The sequence below is a fragment of the Dromiciops gliroides genome, chromosome 1, assembly GCF_019393635.1.
Source record: "Dromiciops gliroides isolate mDroGli1 chromosome 1, mDroGli1.pri, whole genome shotgun sequence".
NCBI lineage: Eukaryota > Metazoa > Chordata > Mammalia > Microbiotheria > Microbiotheriidae > Dromiciops > Dromiciops gliroides.
In genome coordinates this window covers 524,234,921-524,254,940 of record NC_057861.1, presented here as the reverse complement: position 1 = coordinate 524,254,940, position 20,020 = coordinate 524,234,921, and the positions used below count along the sequence as shown (strand labels likewise).

Here is a 20,020-nt window from a genome sequence, read left to right as displayed (position 1 = left end):
ACTTGCCCATATCCCAGAATTCCCTTCTGCTGCCAGGTTTATCCAGTCTTTAAGAGACTAAGAAACAGGAACTTATTCAGAATACAGATAAAATTTGTTGATCTCTTTATTTGCCTTCCAGAAAATTCGCGTTGGGCTATTGAAGAAGCATCCTCTTTTATACAGAGCAGACTTTCCCACACTGCACATCACTCTAGTGAATGTTGCTTTGCAATAATGCAAGTAAGATATTGTAGCAGAATTCCACTGTAATGTCCCATGAGGCTGTTATACCCTTCAGCTCTCTTTAGTAAAGAACCAGCTAGCCCTAAAGGTATGTTTCTAAGAAATCATTTAATGGCACTTGGTAGGGTACTCTGAAAGACCTTGCAGAAGGGTGAAGGAGAGTAATGGACAACAATGAGTTAGGCATAAATTTGGCCACTTACCTCCATGTTGTACTTTTCCACTGTCCTTCTTAAAGGATCCACAGCCTGCCAGCAAATCAAGATGCAGAGATCAATAAGGAGCATCCCTCCAACAATCACCAGCAGCTTCTGGTCTTTGATGATCTGGAGGGACAAGGAAGAGTAGAACAGAAGGAAGAGGTGAGTTAGGGGTTTCTATATGGTAGCTGATGGAATGTCACCCACCATAGGGTGTTTAAATTCTATTGCTGTGAACCCAATTCCTCTCCTCTCCTTTGACATTTTCATTTTGAAGTAGACTGGGACATAGAAGAGGAATGGTGTACAGGCTTGAACACTTGTATCCTGGTCTCCTATGATCCTTGGCATCCTTCTCTTTGAGATTTTCACCCCTATTTGGAAAGGTGATTAATAGATTCTTAGATTAGAGTTGAAAGGGACCTTAGGAACCAGCTATTCCATCTCCCAAGAGGAAGTCAGGTGACACAATGAATAGAGTTTTAGTCCTGGAGTCAAGAAAACCTGAATTCAAAGCTGGCTTACTAACTGTGTGACTCTAGACAAGTCACTTAACCTCTGTTTACTTCAGTTTCCTCAATTGTAAAGTGGGGATAATAAATGGCATCTATCTAAAACTTGGGTCTAGCCATATCGCTCCCCCACCCTGACTCAATCAATTCTAGAGGCTCTCTATCAGCTCCAGGATAAAATATAAACTCTTTAGTTTGATGTTCAAAGTCCTTCACAACCTAGCCCTCCACCTTTTCAATCTTCTTACACCTTGCCCAGCTGCTCTCTACCCGCCACATACTCTTCAAGATTGGTCTCCTCACAGTTCCTCACACAAGACATTCCATCTCTTGGCTCAGGGCATCTTCATTGGCTGCCCTCCATGTCTAGAATACTCTCCCTCCTCATCTCTGTGTCCTGACTTCCCTATCTTCCTTCAAGTTCCAGATAAAATCCCACCTTCTATAGGAAGTCTTTCCCAATCCCTCTAAATTCTAGTGCCTTCCTTCTGTTGCTTATCTTCCATTTATTTTGTTTAGAGTTTGTTTGTACACAGCTCTTTGTATGTTGTCACTTCCATTAGATTGTGAACTCCTCCGGGGCATGGACTATCTTTTGCCTTTCTTTGTATCCCTAAAGCATAGCATAGTACTTGGCACATAACAGGCACTTAAAAAATACTTCTTTTCTTCCCACCCAAACCCCATTTTATAGGTGAGAAAACTGAGGCCTAGGAACATAAAGTGACTTGCCCTAGGTTGCACTGCTAATTTGTGGCAGAACTGAGATTAAGGCTCAGGTTTCCTAGAAGAGTTGATGATAACACTGACGAAAACATTAAACATTGCCTTAAGGTTTATCAAGTCCTTTTTTTTCCCACAACAACCTCTATAAGGTGGGTTATATATCATCATCTCAATTTTATTGATGGGTAAAACTAAGGCTTAGGGAGACTGAGGCACCTGGCCATGGTCACACAGATGGTATGTTTCAGAAGCAGGATTCAAATACCAATCTCAATTCTATTTCTACTAGGTCCCCACCCAGAATCCTTTTAGAAGAAGCAGATTTTAATGAAAGAGAGGACTTTCAGGCATTCATGATGAAAAGACCTGAGCTGAATAGAAAATTTGACTTGACAACCCAACTTAACAATGCCATAGTTTGATTTTTTAAATTAAAAAAATTTAAAATTAAAAAGAAATTAATGTCATAGTTTAAGAGCCTAGTGACTGGGAGATCATAAACCAGAGTTTGTAGATTGTTGACATACTGGCAGAAACTTCTCCCATTAGAAAAAGGAGTTTCCAAGAAATGACCCCAGTTTACTTTCATGCCCAGGTGTGAATGATTTGGTTTTGGTAAGGAGGAGATTGATGTTCCAAGATGATAACAGTAGATGCTAACTAGAGGGTTCAATTTGAATGGGGCAGAATGTACCAGGAAAAACTCCCCACTGCCTGGATAAGGAAGGTTGAAATGGTAATGAGGAGGATTTTAATTAATTTTAGTCCAACAAATATGTATTAGATGACTATGATAGACCTACAATCTTGTAGGAGAGATAAAACAAATACAAAGAAAACTATAACACAAAATATAACATGCTAAGTACAAAGGACAGATCTAAGGAGAGTAGGATGACATTTTAATATCCCAGACTTTTTGGTAGAAGGGATGAATAACTCAAGAATGAATAACCCTGGAAAAAGGCTGGGCATACCAGTCCTTTCTTGAGAGCTCTTCACTGATGGTTAGTCTATCTCTAGTATAATGTACTTGGTGTACCCTTTCATTCTACTCCTCTCCACCTAGAATCATGTTGTTGTTATTTAGTAATTTTTTCTGTTGTATCCAACTCTTTGTGACCCCTTTTGGGGATTATCTTGACAAAGATACTACAGTGGTTTGCCATTTTCTTCTCCAGCTCATTTTACAGATGAGGAAACAGAGGCAAACAGGGTTAAGTGACTTGCCCAGGGTCATCTAGCTAGTATCTGAGGCCAGATTTGAACTCAGGTCTTCCTGACTTCAGGTCTGGCACTCTATTCACTGTGCCCCCTAGCTGTTTGAGTCATAGAATAATGGAGTTTCAGGATTGGAAAGAACTGTTGAGGCTACTTACGCTAGCTAAATCCCTTACACATGCATCTTTTCCTCAATATCTCAGAGAAGTGGTCATTGTTGCTGGATTGCATCTTTTTATATCCTGATAAACCTTAACTGGGCATATCTCAAGGCTCTGTTTTATCTCCCACCCTTTTTTTCTCTCTACATTTTCTCTTAATGACTTCATCAGCTTATCTCTATGCAGATGACTCAGATATATTTAACTAGTCCTAGACTCTGACCCGTACTCTAATCTTACATCACCTGTTGCCTGTTGGACATTGGTAAGTTCTACCAAGCAGACAGATTTTGAGTATGGTTCCAGAAAGATTCTACATTTGCTTTTTGAGGAGCAATCTAGCTAAGTAGAGAGAGACTCAATACTGTGATGAACTTATTGGCTATGGTGACTACTGAAACATATAAACATTAAGATGATATAATGATGGCATCTTCTCTTCTTCCAGCTAAACATCTTCAGTTGCTTCAAGTTGATCCCAGTATGGCATAATTTCCAGTTCTCTTACCATCCTAGTTACCCTTTTCAGGACATGCTTCACCTTGTCCATATATTTTGCTACTTGAATTGAAGCATTACTTCATTGATTTTGGTGTTTCCTCAAATAGCAGGTAAGGAGGTACTGCAACCCTTCCATACTTTCTCATCTTGTGTGATTCCTGGTCACACCATTAAAAAAACTTCCAATAGCGGATCTACCCAGTGTTCTAGAGGACACTGCTTGGGTGTTCTAACATCTTGTTGGCACCAATGCAACATTTGGGCTGATCTTCTATTATATCTGAGTCCCACTTTATCACTGGCTCATATCCTTTCCTTATCATATATTTCTTAGATGATAATCTCATGTCTTAGAGGAAATGTGTTATAGAGGATAGAGGCCCTGCCTTAGAGTCAAGAAGATGATGGTTTTTTTAGGCAAATCACTTAACCCCTCAGCTCTCTAAGAAACTTTCTAGGACTGTAAGTTATAGACAAGTCAATGATCTTCATGAGTAGAGGAAGTTACCACACCTAGTGTTTCCTAAAGATATAAAATCACAGGTCTAGACCAAAAAATCCTTTATGCTATTTCTTTTCTTTTTTTTTTTTTTTGGTGAGGCAATTAGGGTTAAGTGACTTGCCTAGGGTCACACAGCTAGTAAGTGTTAAGTGTCTGAGGCCGGATTTGAACTCAGGTACTCCTGACTCCAGGGCCAGTGCTTTATCCACTGTGCCACCTAGCTGCTCCTATTTATTTTCTACAAGAGGATTACAGGAACAGGTATATGTGTGTGTGTGTCTGTGTGCGTAGTCTTCTAGAGAAATAGCAGTGCAGAAAGGAGAGGATACCAGGTAGGAGGAAAGGGCATGACTAGAAAATAGACAGCCTTTTGGGGAGAGAAATGCTAGGCTAGGAAAAATAGACATAAGCAAACCACATCACTCCAAAGGAATTTATATGTAAAACTGGAAAGAGGACATCATGATAGTGGAACCACTGCATTTGAAATAGAGATATGAGAAGGCAGAAAAAGCACTTAGGTTGAAGTAAAAAAGTGTGTCTGGATCGTACAAATATTATACAGTAGAAATCTGTGTTGGAAGTAACACAGTTTTGAAAACTCCGAGGTATTACTTCCAAGAAACTTGAAAGATAGATACCAAACAATTGGGAAAAAAACACAGATGATTTTTAAACCAATAACAGTAACAACAATGACGACAATGACAATGACAACAGACAACACTAATTGCCAACCCATATGCCTACATTTTCATCAGTATACATTTTTTAAAAGGCTATGGTGGGGGCAGCTAGATGGCGCAGTGGATAAAGCACTGGCCTTGGATTCAGGAGTACCTGAGTTCAAATCCAGCCTCAGACACTTGACACTAGCTGTATGACCCTGGGCAAGTCACTTAACCCTCATTGCCCTGTTAAAAAAAAAAAAAAAAACAACCAACCAACCAACCAAACAAACAAACAAAGGCTATGGTGTACATGTATCCAGGATATTGTCAGGACCATGGTCAGTGGTTGACACAAAACAGTAGGTTTGGCACTGATAGTCATAAAAAGCCATAGAACTGCCACAGCTAGGCTGCACTGTGCCCAGAAGTATGCAGGAGTTAGTATCAAGAATACTTATGGAGGAAGAAAGACTATTTCTGAGCCTAGAAGATTTAATTATGTTGTCCCACTTTTCTGCTTTTCAGTAGTCTGGATTCACAGAATAGCACCCAAACCCAGATGAAACTCTGAGTTATGGAAGAGTTTTGATACATTAGGTTTTCTGAGGAGAAGCTTTCCTTATATGGGCATGGCTTTTTGTCTCTACTTTGGTGTGCTAAACCAGAGGTGTCAAATATGGGGCCTGTTGGCAACTGGAGAACTATCTCACTCCTGAGTGCCCCAGAATCAGATTAAAATATAATTGGTAAATATTTAACAAAAAACAATAAAACACAATGTTAATTTGTGATTTTCTCATTCATCATATGACTTGTAAGGATCCTTATAGGGTAGATAGGTGGTAAAGTGGATAGACTTATCTTCCTGAGTTCAAACCTGGCCTCAGGCACTTAGTAGGTGTGTGACCCTGGGCAAGTCACATCTGTAAAATGAACTGGAGAAAGAAATGGCAAACCACTCCAGTATCTCTTTTTTTTTTTTAAAGAAAACCCCAAATGTGGTCATAAAGAGTTGGACATGACTAAAATGACCGAATAAGAACAACAAAAGATCCTTCTGTATAGTTTAGTGGTACCCTCCCTTTCTATTTGAATTTGACATCACTGTGCTAAACAATAGGGCATGTGTGGCTGCACATTCATTCTCCTGGCATCTTATGTCTCATGGATGAACTGAAGACATTATATCCACATGACAAGAGTTAGCATTCTGGTAAAGAAGTTTATGATGAGAAGGCCTTCAGAGTTTGTTGATAATAATAAAGCTCGGTTCTGAGACTGCCCTAACACCCTAAGGATATGTTTTGAGAGTCCAGATGCTGCACTCAGTAGGTGGAGACACTCTTTTGACATGAACTCAAAAGGTCAGAACTTCAGAGCATCTTTCTTTTTATAGAATTTGTTTTGTTTTGTTTGGTGGGGCAATGAGGGTTAAGTGACTTGCCCAGGGTCACACAGCTAATAAGTGTCAAGTGTCTGAGGCTGGATTTGAACTCAGGTCCTCCGGAATCCAGGGCCAGTGTTTTATCCACTGTGCCACCTAGCTATCCCCAAGAGCATCTTTCTTGAAGAAATTAAGTCCTGCAACTTCCCACCAACATGTTCATTGACATGACACAGTGTGGAAAGTGGTAGCACTGTGATTGGCAAGTACTTGTTTAGGATCAGGAGATCAACCAGGGTCTTATACAATTGAAAGTCTGGGGAGCAAGAGATTAAGGCATGGGTGAAGGGGTCTGGGTGAGCAGAAGTTTGAAACACCTAAGACTAAGGAATTGCCATCATGATCCAGAGAAAAAGTGTAGGTGTGGGACCCAGTGGATCAGGACAGTAGGAAGGGGGAATCAGGGGAGGAAGAGAAGTTCAGCTCATTTAAAAGGGAGTGATAGGGCAGCTAGGTGGTGCAGTGGATAAAGCACTGGCCCCAAATTCAGGAGGACGAGTTCAAATCCAGTCTCAGAAACTTGACACTTACTAGCTGTGTGATCCTGGGCAAGTCACTTAACCCTCATTGCCTCACAAAAAAAAGGAGTGAGATGGAGCAGAACACACCTTAGTGAACCTAATACTTAGATAATAGGCTATTTGTCATCTGTTTTCTTTTATATTTTCTGCCTAAATAGGAAATGATTTTAGGGTTTAGGACTGCTGGTATAGGGGAAAGTAGGGGAGACACAAGTTAATATGTATGGAACAGAAAATAGAGTAGGTGAGGTCCTACATACCTCAGATGATGAATCTAAAGTAAATTCATGACTCATTAAAGAGACTTTTCTCATGCCAAAGACTTCATAGATGTGGACATATTTAGTTTAATCCCTTCAGGATGCTTCCTTGTATGAATGTTGTCTATAAACTCCTTGATTGGCTGATTATTACAGCCTCTTTCTTCTAGTTTGTCATCTCTCTAATTCACCTTTCAATCCTACCTCTCTGGTCTTATTCTCCTTCCCTCACTCTGCATCCTCACTACTTTCCAATTTTGTCCTGCTCACGCTTGAAAAATCTTGGCCTGTTGAAATCCTTCTCTTCCCTTGAGGTTTAGCTTCTACCATGAAGTCTTTCCTCAGCCCTCTCATTCAGATCACAATCAAAGGATCAGCTCTAGATCTACAACACTCAGATCCAAGATACAAAGTTGGAACGGATCTTAGAGGCAATGTAGTCCAACACCCTCCTCTTATCACTCCTTTAAGTGGAATTCTTTGTCTAGGCTAAAAAAACCCCCACACTGTTTCTAAATCATAGAGTCCTAGGACCTCAGTAGACATCTGCCTCATGGATGAATCCTCTCTATAATTTCCCTGCTGAGAGTTTAGTGATGGGGGAAGTAATGATCTCAAAAGGAAACAGATGAGAGAACTGAGGCCTAACATGTGAAAGGATCGGTTTGAAGCCATGCAGGGAGTGAGTAGCCAGAGTCAGGATTAGAACCCTAGGACTCTGATTCCAAATCTAGTACTCCTTTTTTTTTTTTTTTTTGCTATAACGTAGTAAGAAAAGCATCATGGTACAGTTGAAAAAGTATTAGATTTGTTGTTAAAGGGCATGGGTTCAATTTCTAGTACCAGAAGATAGATATTCACACCTGTTTATCTATTCATCCTCCTATCCTCTTAATTGAGACCCAGGCATCTTTTCTTTTAAAATTTTTTTTTGTAAGGCAGTGGGGGTTAAGTGACTTGTCCAGATTCACACAGGCATCTTTGTGTGTGTGTGGGGTTTTTTTGTGTTTTTTTTTTGTCTTATTTTTGTGGGGCAATGGGGGTTAAGTGACTTGCCCAGGGTCACACAGCTAGTAAGTGTCAAGTGTCTGAGGCCAGATTTGAACTCAGGAACTCCTGAATCCAGGGCTGGTGCTTTATCCACTGCGTCACCTAGCCGCCCCTGGGCATCTTTTTTTAAAAAAAGGTCTATGGAGAATAAACTGATTTTCAAGAAAATAATTATTTTGTTTTATTTTTTTAGTGAGGCAATTGGGGTTAAGTGACTTGCCCAGGGTCACACAGCTAGTAAGTGTTAAGTGTCTGAGGCCAGATTTGAACTCGGGCACTCCTGACTCCAGGGCTGGTGCTCTATCCACTGCGCCACCTAGCTGCCCCCTCAAGAAAATAATTATTATAAAATTATAACACTGGCTTCATATAGTGGATAAGGCACAGGACTTGGAGTCAGGAAGAACTAGGTTCAAATCCTACCTCAGATAACTTGGACAAATCACCTAACCTCTCTATGCTTCAATTTCATCATTTATAAAATGAGGGGGTTGGACTTGATGATCTCTAAGATACCATTCATTCTACTAAATCTATGACTCATACAATACTTACACATATAATAAGTAAATCAGTGGTTTGCACCTCACGAATGGGGAATTTGTGATAATTGGAACAGAGATCGGGTTTACTTTTGCTTAGCAAACTCTTTCTTAGTAGTGCAAATTAATAGTGTAAATTCAAATGAGGTAGGAGTATTCAAAATACTTAAGGTGACAGATTTATTTTGAGAACATTAGGAGTACCCTGGAATTCATAGTGTAGAGTAGCTTCAATATGTTTGTTTAGTTATATTTAAATTTTAATTTCTGAAAGTTAAATTGGTGGAAATGATGGGGTTGGGGGAGACTGTCCCTTATGAAGCCATTGTATTAGCAGCTTACGTCCAAAACCTGTTACAAAAATGTTTAATTTTATTGCAAAATAGAGCTTTACTTTAGGAGTCACTAGTTTCAATAATAATAACAACTAGCATAAACAGCACTTTTTTTTTGTGGGGCAATGAGGATTAAGTGAGAACTCAGGTCCTCCTGAATCTAGGGCTGGTGCTTTATCTACTGCGTCGCCTAGCTGCGCCCCCCGCCTCCCCAGTAGCACTTTAAGGTTTGCAAAACTACTGTTGTTTGTCCTTCACTACATCAGAATGATGTTATGACTTGCAGTGAATTGGATTTAAATGAGGGAGGGCCCCAGTTATTTAAGGCAATTGGGGTTAATCGACTTGCCCAGGGTCACACAGCTAGTATGTGTCTGAGGTGAGATTTGAACTCAAATCCTCCCAACTTCAGGGCCACTGCTCTATCCACCTAGCTGCCCACCCTGGTTTGCAAAGCACAATACATATGGTAGGCAGCTAAGGTGGCTTGGTGGCTAGGGTGTTGGGCCTGGAGTCAAAGAGACTTGAGTCCAAATCCATCCTCAGACACTTCTAGCTATATGACCCTGGCCAAGTCATTTAACCTCTGTTTGTCTTATTCTATTAGGGAAGGAAATGATAAACTATTCCATTATCTATGCCAAGAAAAACCCATGGATGGTTTTGATGTGGGGTCATGAAGTCAGACATGATTGGAAGACTAAACATATATATGCTATTTCACTGGTCCTCACTATAACCTTGTGAGGTAAGTGCTACTATTATCCCAGTTTTACAGATGAGAAAATTGAGACTAAGAGAGGTTCAGTAGCTTGCTTAGGGTCACACAGACAGTAAATGTCTGAGGGGGGATTTGAACTCAGGTCTTTCTGACTCCAGGTCCAGCACACTTGCTTGTACTTCCTATTTGCCTTCAAGGGACTAAAAGCTGGGAAGGAGTGAGTGAAGTAGAGGAAAATCTTGTCTTGTTCTGGTTATCTTCCTCCCCACTCCCATATCCCTTCCTACAAGCGGGGAAGAGAGGACCTAGGGATCTGCCCTGGTGACTTAGAAGGTAAATAGGAAACTTCCTTGGGAGAATCATAAGTAGGAAGCTAAAAGTATCACCTATTAATTAAGATGATCACAAGTAGAGAGCTGCCTGGATGGAACTTGGAAGCCAAGCAACACTGCCTATATCATGACAATTTAATCTAATTATAGGCACGACGACAAGGAGAAAATAAAAATTTGTGGTATACCAGCCTCTGAAATGTAAAGCTTTGCAGTAGAAAAAAACCCCATTGGATTTGTTATCTTTTTTTTTTTTTTTGCGGGGCAGTGGGGGTTAAGTGACTTGCCCAAGGTCACACAGCTAGTAAGTGTCAAGTGTCTGAGGCTGGATTTGAATTCAGGAACTCCTGAATTCAGGGCCGGTGCTTTATCCACTGTGCCACCTAGTCACCCCCCCGCCCCCCACTGGATTTGGAAAGAGGACACATCAGTTCTCCATACAGCTCTTCTAATAACTAGGGGCAGGAACTAATGAAAGGGGTCATGGTATGGTAGATACGACAAAGGACTTGGGTCAGGAAGACCTGGTTTCAAACCCCAATTCAGACCTTACTAGCTATGCGACCCTGGAAAAGTCACCAAATTTCTCTATGCCTTAATTGCAAAATGAGGAGGTTGGACTCAATGGCCTGTAGGGTTCCCTTCCAAATTTTTTTTTTGAGGACATCTGGGTGAAGTGACTTGCCCAAGGTCACATAACCACTAAGTGTCTGAGGTCAGATTTGAATTCAGCTCTTCCTGACTCCAGGGCTAGTGCTCTATCTACTGCACTACTTAGCTGTCCTGTTTCTGGTTCCAAAATGTACAACCCTATGGTCCTACACTGAGAAATACTATGAGCTGAGGACAGGATAAAAGTAGTCTCAGCTCTGCTACTAAGTAGCCAGATGATCTGGGGCATGTCATGTGAATTCTCTGGGCCTCAATTTCCTCATTTGTTAAAAGAGAGGGTCAAATGATATGATCTCCAGAATTCTTTTTAGTTTTAAAATTCTATGATTCTAAATTACAGAAAACCTCATTCACATAAGCAATTATATTTGTGTTATTTAAATGTCTGATTTTCTCAGTGACTCATGGTTTTGATTTTCTGTGGCTCTGAGATGTTAACAGAGGTGGGATTCCAGACCATCTTCCTCACATCAAGGCCAGCACCCTCTATTATGCCATACTGACTCTCAAATCAGTCTTATCTAACATTAAAACAGGTACTCTAAGAACTTCTTCTGAGCCACAGAACGAATGGAAGATTTTTCAATAGTTTAGTTCAATTTAATTCAACAACCATTTATAAAGCACCTACTGTGTGTAAGGCACTGTTAAGTACAAGTTACCGTTGTGATATGGCAGTCAAAAATAGCCAATATAATGTCAAGTAGCATTACCAGAAGCAGAGCATCCCAAATGAGGAGGTGACTTTCATTTTGCTTGGCCTTGATCAGACTACAGACTTAAAAGTAATAAAGTTCTAATCTATAATCTAATCTACAATTAAGAATTTGTTTCCTAATTCATTCTGACCTTTCCTTCTCCCCAACTTCTGCTTTATGTATTTGCTAGAATCTTCTCTTTCATTTTGCTCTAAGATATACTGGTGTGTGGAGTTCATATATTCTGTACTCGATATTCTCTTAATTAAGCTATTATAGCCACTGGAGGTCCCTTTGGAGAGAGACACCAATAACTATCCTTCATCTATGTAGTGAATTATACTATGGATCATGCAGGTCATTACCTTGACCTCATAAAACATATCACACAAAAAAGAAATTCACATTTCTGAGTTATTACTCCTGATCTAAGTGGAATTCTTTGTCTATGCTGAAAAATTACAATGTTTCTGAATCATAGAATCTGAGGATTCTATGACATCTGCCTGATGGATTACTCCCCTCTACAACTTCCCTGCCAAGAGGTCAGTGATGGGGAACTAATGATCTCAAAAGGCAACCCATTCTGTTTTGTACAGCTTAATGCTTTTTGATATTGAGTTGAAATCTGTCTCTTAGGAACTCTATTCATGGGTTCTAATTTGTCCCTCTGGGGACAAGAAGAATAACTCTAATGCCTTTCATATATCAGCCCTTCAAATATTTGAAGACAGCTATTATGACTCTCTGAAGTCTTCTCTTCTCTAGGAACCCTGGGTTCCTTGAGTTGAGACCCATATGGCATAGTGTGTATCTTCTCATCAGTAGACATCTGGTTGTGCTCCAGCATATCAATTGTCCTTTTAAAGTACAAAACTCAGAACTGAATACAGTACACAATATGTGGTCTGCTAGGGCAGACCACAACAGGACAATCACTACCATTGTTTTGGATACTAATGCTGCCTGAAGTTTCATTACCGTTTTTGACCACCATATCAAATGGCTTATTAAGTTTGAAGATCCACTAGGTCTTTCTCAACTGAGCAGCAGTCTAGTAATGTCACCCTCATCCTCTATATTCATAGTAAACTTTTTAAAAAGAGTCTTAAATGCAGGACTTAGGTAGATTCAGGTACCTAGCTATATTTTTACCTAATTCATGATTTTCTTCATTTGAGATAGCCCAAATTCCAGAAGTGTGTGTGTGTGTGTGTGTACACATATATATATATAACCCATTGTTTGCACATGTCCCCTCCCCCATTAGAATGTGAGCTCCTTGCTGGCAAGGTATTCCTGGTGCTAAATATAGTACCTGACACATAGTAAACCCTGAATAACACTTGTTGATTAACTGACATAAACCCATAAATAATTAAAACGCCTCTATTTCCTTCTCTGGTGAGCTTCCCCTTCTCTTAAAGACATGTAAGGCACTGTAGACTTATACAATTCCCCTAGGGTTGGGGCTCCCTCATAAAGGGAAAGCACTAGGGAAAGCTGCTAGAGTCAAATCCTTTCTCGCCATTGAAATCCACTTTCCAAGGATCTACAAAGTCCTTTTTCTTTTTTTGGTGGGGCAATGAGGGTTAAGTGACTTGCCCAGTGTCACACAGCTAATAAGTGTCAAGTGTCTGAGGTAGGATATGAACTCAGATCCTCTTGAATCCAGGGCCGGTGCCTTTTCCACTGTGCCACCTAGCTGCTGCTGGATCTACAAAGTCCTACAGAATTATACTACTCCCCTAGTTAGGGCTCAACCAAAAGAGAAAAGAATTGGAGATTAATAGTGACTTGATTACCCTCCCCTAAACCTACACAGTCCATACAACTCACAGTACTAGTGAAGGGCGAGGTATGGGTTTCTCCTTCAACTTCCTCGTGGCATAGCCCTTTGCTCCTCCTCAGCTACTGTACTGAAACTCCTCTCCATGGTCCTGAAACTTGGTGTTTAAGATCTGTTCCTGATACATATTGGCAGTGTGACTCTGGGCAAATCACTTAACTTTTCAGTGCTCTAGAAAATTTTTTAAGACAGGAGTTCTTAACATTTTTTTTGTGTCATGGATCTTTTTAGCAGTCTGGTAAAGCCTACAGATACCTTCTTAGAATAATGTTTTTAAATGCACAAAATAAAATATATAAGATAACAAAAGAAACCAATTATGCTGAAATATAAATATAAAAATATTAAACAAAACAAGTTATGCATTTCAGGTTAAGAACCCCTGCTCTAAGATTATAAATCTCAGAGAAGGTGACATTTTAACATCGGTAGAAAGAGATTCCTAAATGGAGAGTTCCCAATACCAATGAAATCACAGGTTTCGTCCTTACCCCCTGATTAGGTTAGTAACTTGAAAGCAAGTCAGACCCAGAGTTTTCTGGCTTCATTGTTTTTCTTTAAACCTAAACTTTTCTGAGGTCAAGGGTAAAAAGTTCAAGTCTAGGGGGCAGCTAGATGGCGCAGTGGATAGAGCACCGGCCCTGGATTCAGGAGTACCTAAGTTCAAATCCGGCCTCAGACGCTTAACACTTACTAGCTGTGTGACCCTGGGCAAGTCACTTAATCCCAATTGCCTTACTAAAAAAAAAAAGTTCAAGTCTACATGGTTAAGTTAGAGTCCAGAATGTAATGCTTCTTCTCTTGATATTGGTGGTGATTACATGGGGTTATTATTGTATCTGTACTTAATGTACTTAACCCTATTTGCCTCAGTTTCCTCACCTGTAAAATGAGCTAGAGAAGAAAATGGCAAATCACTCCATGTTTGTCAAGGGTAGGGGTGATGGTGGAGAAGGAGAATCAAAGTGGTCATCTGTGAAGATGGAGGGGGTTTTATTAATTCTCATTACTCCTTGGTGCATATCCTACTTTGACATGAAGGGGCAGCTAGGTGGCGCAGTAGATAGAGCACTGGCCCTGGAGTCAGGAGGATCTGAGTTCAAATCTCACCTCAGACACTGTGTGACCCTGGACTAGTCCCTTAACCCCAATTGCCTTAGAGCATCTGGGGCCAACTCTAGTCATCCTGATATATATCTTGTCACTGGACCCAGATGACTCTGGAGGAGAGAGTGAGGTTAGTGACCTTGCACAGCCCTCCCTCACTTAAGTACAATTCAGTGCAAGTCATGACATCACCCCAATGTCATGGTTCTCTTCGAGAATGAAGGATAAACAACATCTTTGACATGTGGATGTTGAATCATAAAATGTTAGAGCTGGAGAGGACCTTGGGGACAATCTAGTCTAGTCCCTTCATTTTATAATAAGACTAATAATAACTGAAATAGTAATATAGTAACATAAGAATGGTGGAATCACAAAATGTCCCATGAACTCAATCAACATTATGATGACCAAGAAGCATCAAACAAATGGTTGAGTCATGGAAATTTGTTCACAAAAGTAAAGGGCTTTATGATAGTGATTTAGGATCAGGTAGGTAATTGCCAAATTCAATGACAGCATAGTTTTAGAGTCCAGAGATACTGATTTATGCAGATTATGAATTATGTGGTAGAAAATGTGGAATATATTACTGCAGGTGATAAAGCATCTAGCATTTGCTGGACAATATTGGGCAGCCAGAATTATATACCAGAAGCTTTCTATCTTTGCAAACTAACTAGAAAAGAAATCTCCATGTTACATTACAAACTGCACAATACCCTTGAGAATTCAGGAAATAAAGTCTCTAGCAATCAGGCACCAACAGACAAAACTATTCCCTACCACCATCCAGATCTAACATCAATCCACAAAAAATTTATGAACAACACTTTTCATAGATATTGTTGTACTTAATACTCAGAATTTCCTAGGGCTATTTTAGATTTAGATTCCTATTCATGGAATGAAAAGCTTTCAAATTATAGAGACCTATCAGAAGAAATTAAAAGCCTGGAGGAACAGGATGAGGTGTATGTTATCCTTGTCGGCCTGTCTCCCACTGGAGTTATCTCTAAGATGCTTTCTTATTTATTCATCTATTTATTTATTTATTTATTCATTCATTCATTTATTTATTTATTCATTCATTCACCAATCAGTTTGCTTATTTATTTCTCTATGCTCTATCCATTGCATCACCTAGCTGCCCCTCTCTAAGATACTTTCATTGAGTCTATAGAAGATGAACTTATGTTCTAATATAAGATTCATTCTCCTCCCAGGCCTGTTTTTGGCTTTTAGACTTACAAACCAGGTTGTGTCATCCTGGAACTGCCCATATGTCCTTGAGACTCTTTGCCCTGGAATATCCAAATATGCCTGTCCCTACCACATGTACAGCCCAGTAAGAATTTGCCTTTCCCAGAACCCAGTGGGACTCAGGCCAAGGCTACTTTTTTATTCTGTTTTGTTTTGTTTTGTTTGTTTTTTTGACAGGGCAATGAGGGTTAAGTGACTTGCCCAGGGTCACACAGCTAGTATGTGTCAAGTGTCTGAGGCTGAATTTGAACTCAGGTCCTCCTGAATCCAGGCCCAGTGCTTTATCCACTGCACCACCTAACTGCCCTTTACTTTTTGATTCTTAACTGGTGCTTCTTTTTACTCCTCCCACTGATAGGGTCAGTCTACTTCTAAGACCATTGTTGTTGTTGCTGCTGTTGTTGCTGCTGCTGCTGCTGCCTTCCCAACACGGAGCCTGCTTCTGTGAGGTCCACCTCCTCCCCCCATTGAGTTGCTCCTGGAGCAAAATGGAGCTGCTCTATTTTGTTGGGCCGGGGCACAGGCCAACTTTTTTTTTTAGTGAGGCAATTGGGGTTAAGTGACTTGCCCAGGGTCACATAGCTAGTAAGTGTTAAGTGTCTGAGGCCAGATTTGAACTCAGGTATTCCTGAATCCAGGCCCAGTGCTCTATCTACTGCGCCATCTAGCTGCCCCCACAGGCCAACTTTTATTTCTCTTCTGGCTCTGGATTTCAAATGTCAAAAAGCCTGGATTTCCAGGCTTCTAGATTTCAAAACCACACATTACCTTGATATTCCCTTCCTCACAACCTCCCCCCTCCCCTTTTTCCTTTTTTTTGTGTTGTCTTTCCTTATTAAAATGTAAGTACTTAAGAGTAGGCACTCTCTTTTTTCATGTGTTTATATCCACATTACTCAGCACAGTGCCTGGGACAGAGTAAGGCCTTCAGAAATGATTGTTTCTTTCCCAATATTCTTACTCAATTAAAAAAAAGCAGTCATTTTTATCCATCTGCTCAAAAGTCTGCAGAATATTACAGGTGAAAGAGTCATAACAGGATAGTAACTTGTTCTCAGACTGTTTCTATCTGGACTTCCTCAAACTAGTTGAAAATGGTATTACAGTGATAATATCAACAACAATAATAACTGATTTTCATAGTGCTTTAAAAGTTTGTGAAAGGGGGCAGCTAGGTGGCACAGTAGATAAAGCACCAGCCCTGAATTCAGGAGGACCTGAGTTCAAATCCGGCCTCAGACACTTGACACTTACTAGCTATGTGACCCTGAGCAAGTCACTTAATCCCCATTGCCCTGCCAAAAAAAAAAGTTTGTGAAACACTTTATACCCAATCTCATTTGATCCTTATAACAACCATGAGGTAGGTACTATTATTATCCCCACTCTATAGATGAGGAAACTGAGGTAGAAAGAGGTCAAGTGACTTGCTCAGGGTCACACTAGTAGTTAGTGTCTGAGCCAGGATTTGTTCCTTTTTTTTTTTTTTGGCGGGGCAATGAGAGTTAAGTGACTTGCTCAGGGTCACACAGCTAGTAAGTGTCAAGTGTCTGAGGCCGAATTTGAACTCAGTTCCTCCTGAATCCAGGGCTGGTGCTTTATCCACTGTGCTACCTAGCTGCCCCTGAGGCAGGATCTGAACTCAAGTCTTTATGACATCAAGTCTATTATTCCTGATTAAACTCATGTGCTTTTTTTTTTTTTTAGATGTTACTTGACCAATGGTATGAATAGGAACTGAATACGACAGCTTTCACAACTGTCCACATCTTGTTATCTAGCTTCTTTCCATACACATCCCCTCTCCTACTGGTTATAGCAATAAAATGGAAAGAAATGAATAGTTAGAGGGAAGAGAAATTTTATGAACCCAGGAAGTTAGAAGGATTGGGGCTTGTGAAGATAAAACTAAGCAAGATGATGGAGTTGGGGGTGTGGGGAAGGAAGAAGCAGATCTGCCACGTGGGAGAAAGATTTGACCTGCTCTTCTTGGCCCAGGGTGGGCAGAACTACTAGGAGTGGGTAGAAGCTGCAGAGAGCAATTAAGTTCAATGAAAGCAAAATCTTCTTAACATTCAGGATTGTCTTAGAATAGTATGGATTGCTTCATAAAGTAGTGAGGCTCTTGGTATTTAAGAAATCAAGTTGAAATCAGATGGCCATATGTCTGGTGTGGTAGAGGGGCATTACACTTCAGGTAGAAGTTAAATTAACTGATATTGGAGGTGCCTTCAGAATCTATGAATTCAATTATGATTCTTTCTTTAAAACTTTGGTCTAAAAATTAGGCTGTAACTGTCTGCAACTGCCTTCAAATCTCAGAAATCCTTTGGGTTTTCTGGGGCCTTCTGCTAGAATAGTGGTTCTTAAAGTGTGGCTTGGGAACCATGAGGCCAAAACTACTTCATAATAATTCTAAGACATTTTAATTTCTAATATAGTAAATATTGGGGGAACTAGGTGGCACAGTGGATAGAATGCTGGCCTGAAGTCAGAAAGACTCATCTTTGTGAGTTCAAATCTGGCTTCAGACACTTAACTTGCTGTGTGACCCTGGGCAAGTCACTTAAGCTTATTTTCCTCAGTTTGCTCATCTGTAAAATGAGCTGGAGAAGGAAATGGCAAACCACTCCAGTACTTTTGCCAAGAAAACCCCAAATGGGGTCATGAAGAGTCAGATATGACTGAAACAACTGAATGACAACAATAACAAATATTGATAGATATAACCCACATGAACAAAACCTTTTTTTGAGTTCTCAGTTTTTAAGAGTATAAGGGGGTCTGAGACCAAAAAATTTTATAACAACTGTACTAGAGGATGACACTGATTTTTTTTGTGGTTCCCTTTTCACTTTTTGCCAGTTAGAAAAATCCCACAATATGATCTCTTTCCAATCAAATAATACTCTTATAAATGCTTCTCTGATGACCAGGATGCTATCAGAAGTACTTATGAAAAATGTAATCCATCTACAGAGAAAGAACTGATGGTATCTGAATACAGATTGAAGTATATTTTTTTTGTTAGTTCCTCTTTCTAAAGTTTTTTTGTCTGTTTTCTTTCACAACCTGACTAATGTGGAAATGTTTTGCATGACTGCACATGTATAACTTATATTGAATTGCTTGAGTTCTTAAGGGGGGTGGGGAGGGAGGAAGAGAATTCGGAACACAAAGTTTCAAAAATCCATATGAAAATTTCTTTATACATGTAACTTGGGAAAAATTCAATATCAATCAATCAGTCAATCAATGCTTTTCTCCTCCAACTAGAATGGAAGTTCATTGCAAAAGCATTGCTTCATTTGATAATTGTTTCATTTTTTGCAGTTGTATCCCGAGTGACTAGACTAGTATGGTGTGTGGCACTGTGTTTAATAAATACTTATTGATGAATTGATTGGTGAGTTGAAGGAAACAATATATAGGACATTAGCTGGTGGAGATGGTAAGATGAAGTATAATCCTGCCCCTGATACCTACTAGCTATATAAACCTGAGTAAATTCTTTAACCTCTCTGAGGCTCAGTTTCCTCTTCTGTAAAATGAACAAAATTATTCTTCTAATATATATTTACTTCATAGGGTGTTTTGGGGGTGGGGATCAAATTAGATAATGTATGTAAAGTGTTTTGCAAACTTTAAAGTGCTATATGTGTCTATTATTATTATTATTTCATGTCCCTAAGTGGTATATAAATGTCTATTATTATTATTTCGTGGTCATCTGAGGTCAGGTTCCTCCCAGAACAGCATGGATTGGTCTAATAGAATAAGGTGAAGGTGTCTAGTTTGCTGGGTATGGATTAAGAAGTAGGTGAGGTTGGGCCTAAGCCAAGCCAGGCTGCAGTAAGCCCTTGATCCATAATCATTATTTGAATCAGCTCAGACAAGGACATAGCAACCTTTGCACAGTCTGGTTCATCTTGAAGGGTATCAGCCAGTCAGTCCCTCCTGGAGTTGGCCCATCAATGCTAGCTCATTCCAAAGCCAATCTTGGCTTAGTGCCTAGAATCCACTTCTTTATTTCAAGACCCCTTCCCCCTGTCTCTTTTGGAGCCTCCAGACTTTTTGGTGGGCTTGCTCTTGCTGGTGGGGATTAGGAAGACCTGCCAGGACTTCAGAAAATTGTCATAATGTTCCAGCAGGGGCTGTCTTTGGTAATATATGGTGTTGCCCGCTTCACAGCCTGTCCAGAAAGATAGTCCAACAGGAACCATATATTTTCCCTGTTGGACAGATATTCCTGTTGCTAGAATTTCACAAATCACTGATGTTGTTCAAGCCATCCTCCGCTGCCATGTGAATATATTCTCTTAGCAGAGGAACTTCAATAAAAATTTGAGGCAATCTGTCCTGAGATCTCTCTCCTCCCCAATTCAACACTTCAGATCCTCTCAACCCCACCCCACCATCCACTCCTCTTTTGCTCCTGTTTCAGAGGATAACTTCTCCTTTTTCACACCAATCAATCTATCAAGGATCCGTGTCTAGTGCTTTAATG

At 40.1% G+C, this 20,020-nt stretch overlaps 1 protein-coding gene across 2 annotated transcripts in view; it reads right to left on the bottom strand.

The window, feature by feature from the left end:
• GABBR2 (gamma-aminobutyric acid type B receptor subunit 2) overlaps positions 1 to 20,020 on the bottom strand; it is an 866,539-nt gene that overhangs the window by 129,526 nt on the left and 716,993 nt on the right. For both annotated transcript variants that reach the window (XM_043976613.1, XM_043976612.1), the window contains one exon: positions 429 to 551. In XM_043976613.1, the coding sequence (XP_043832548.1) occupies positions 429 to 551 (123 nt within the window). The remainder of the gene's footprint in view (positions 1 to 428; positions 552 to 20,020) is intronic.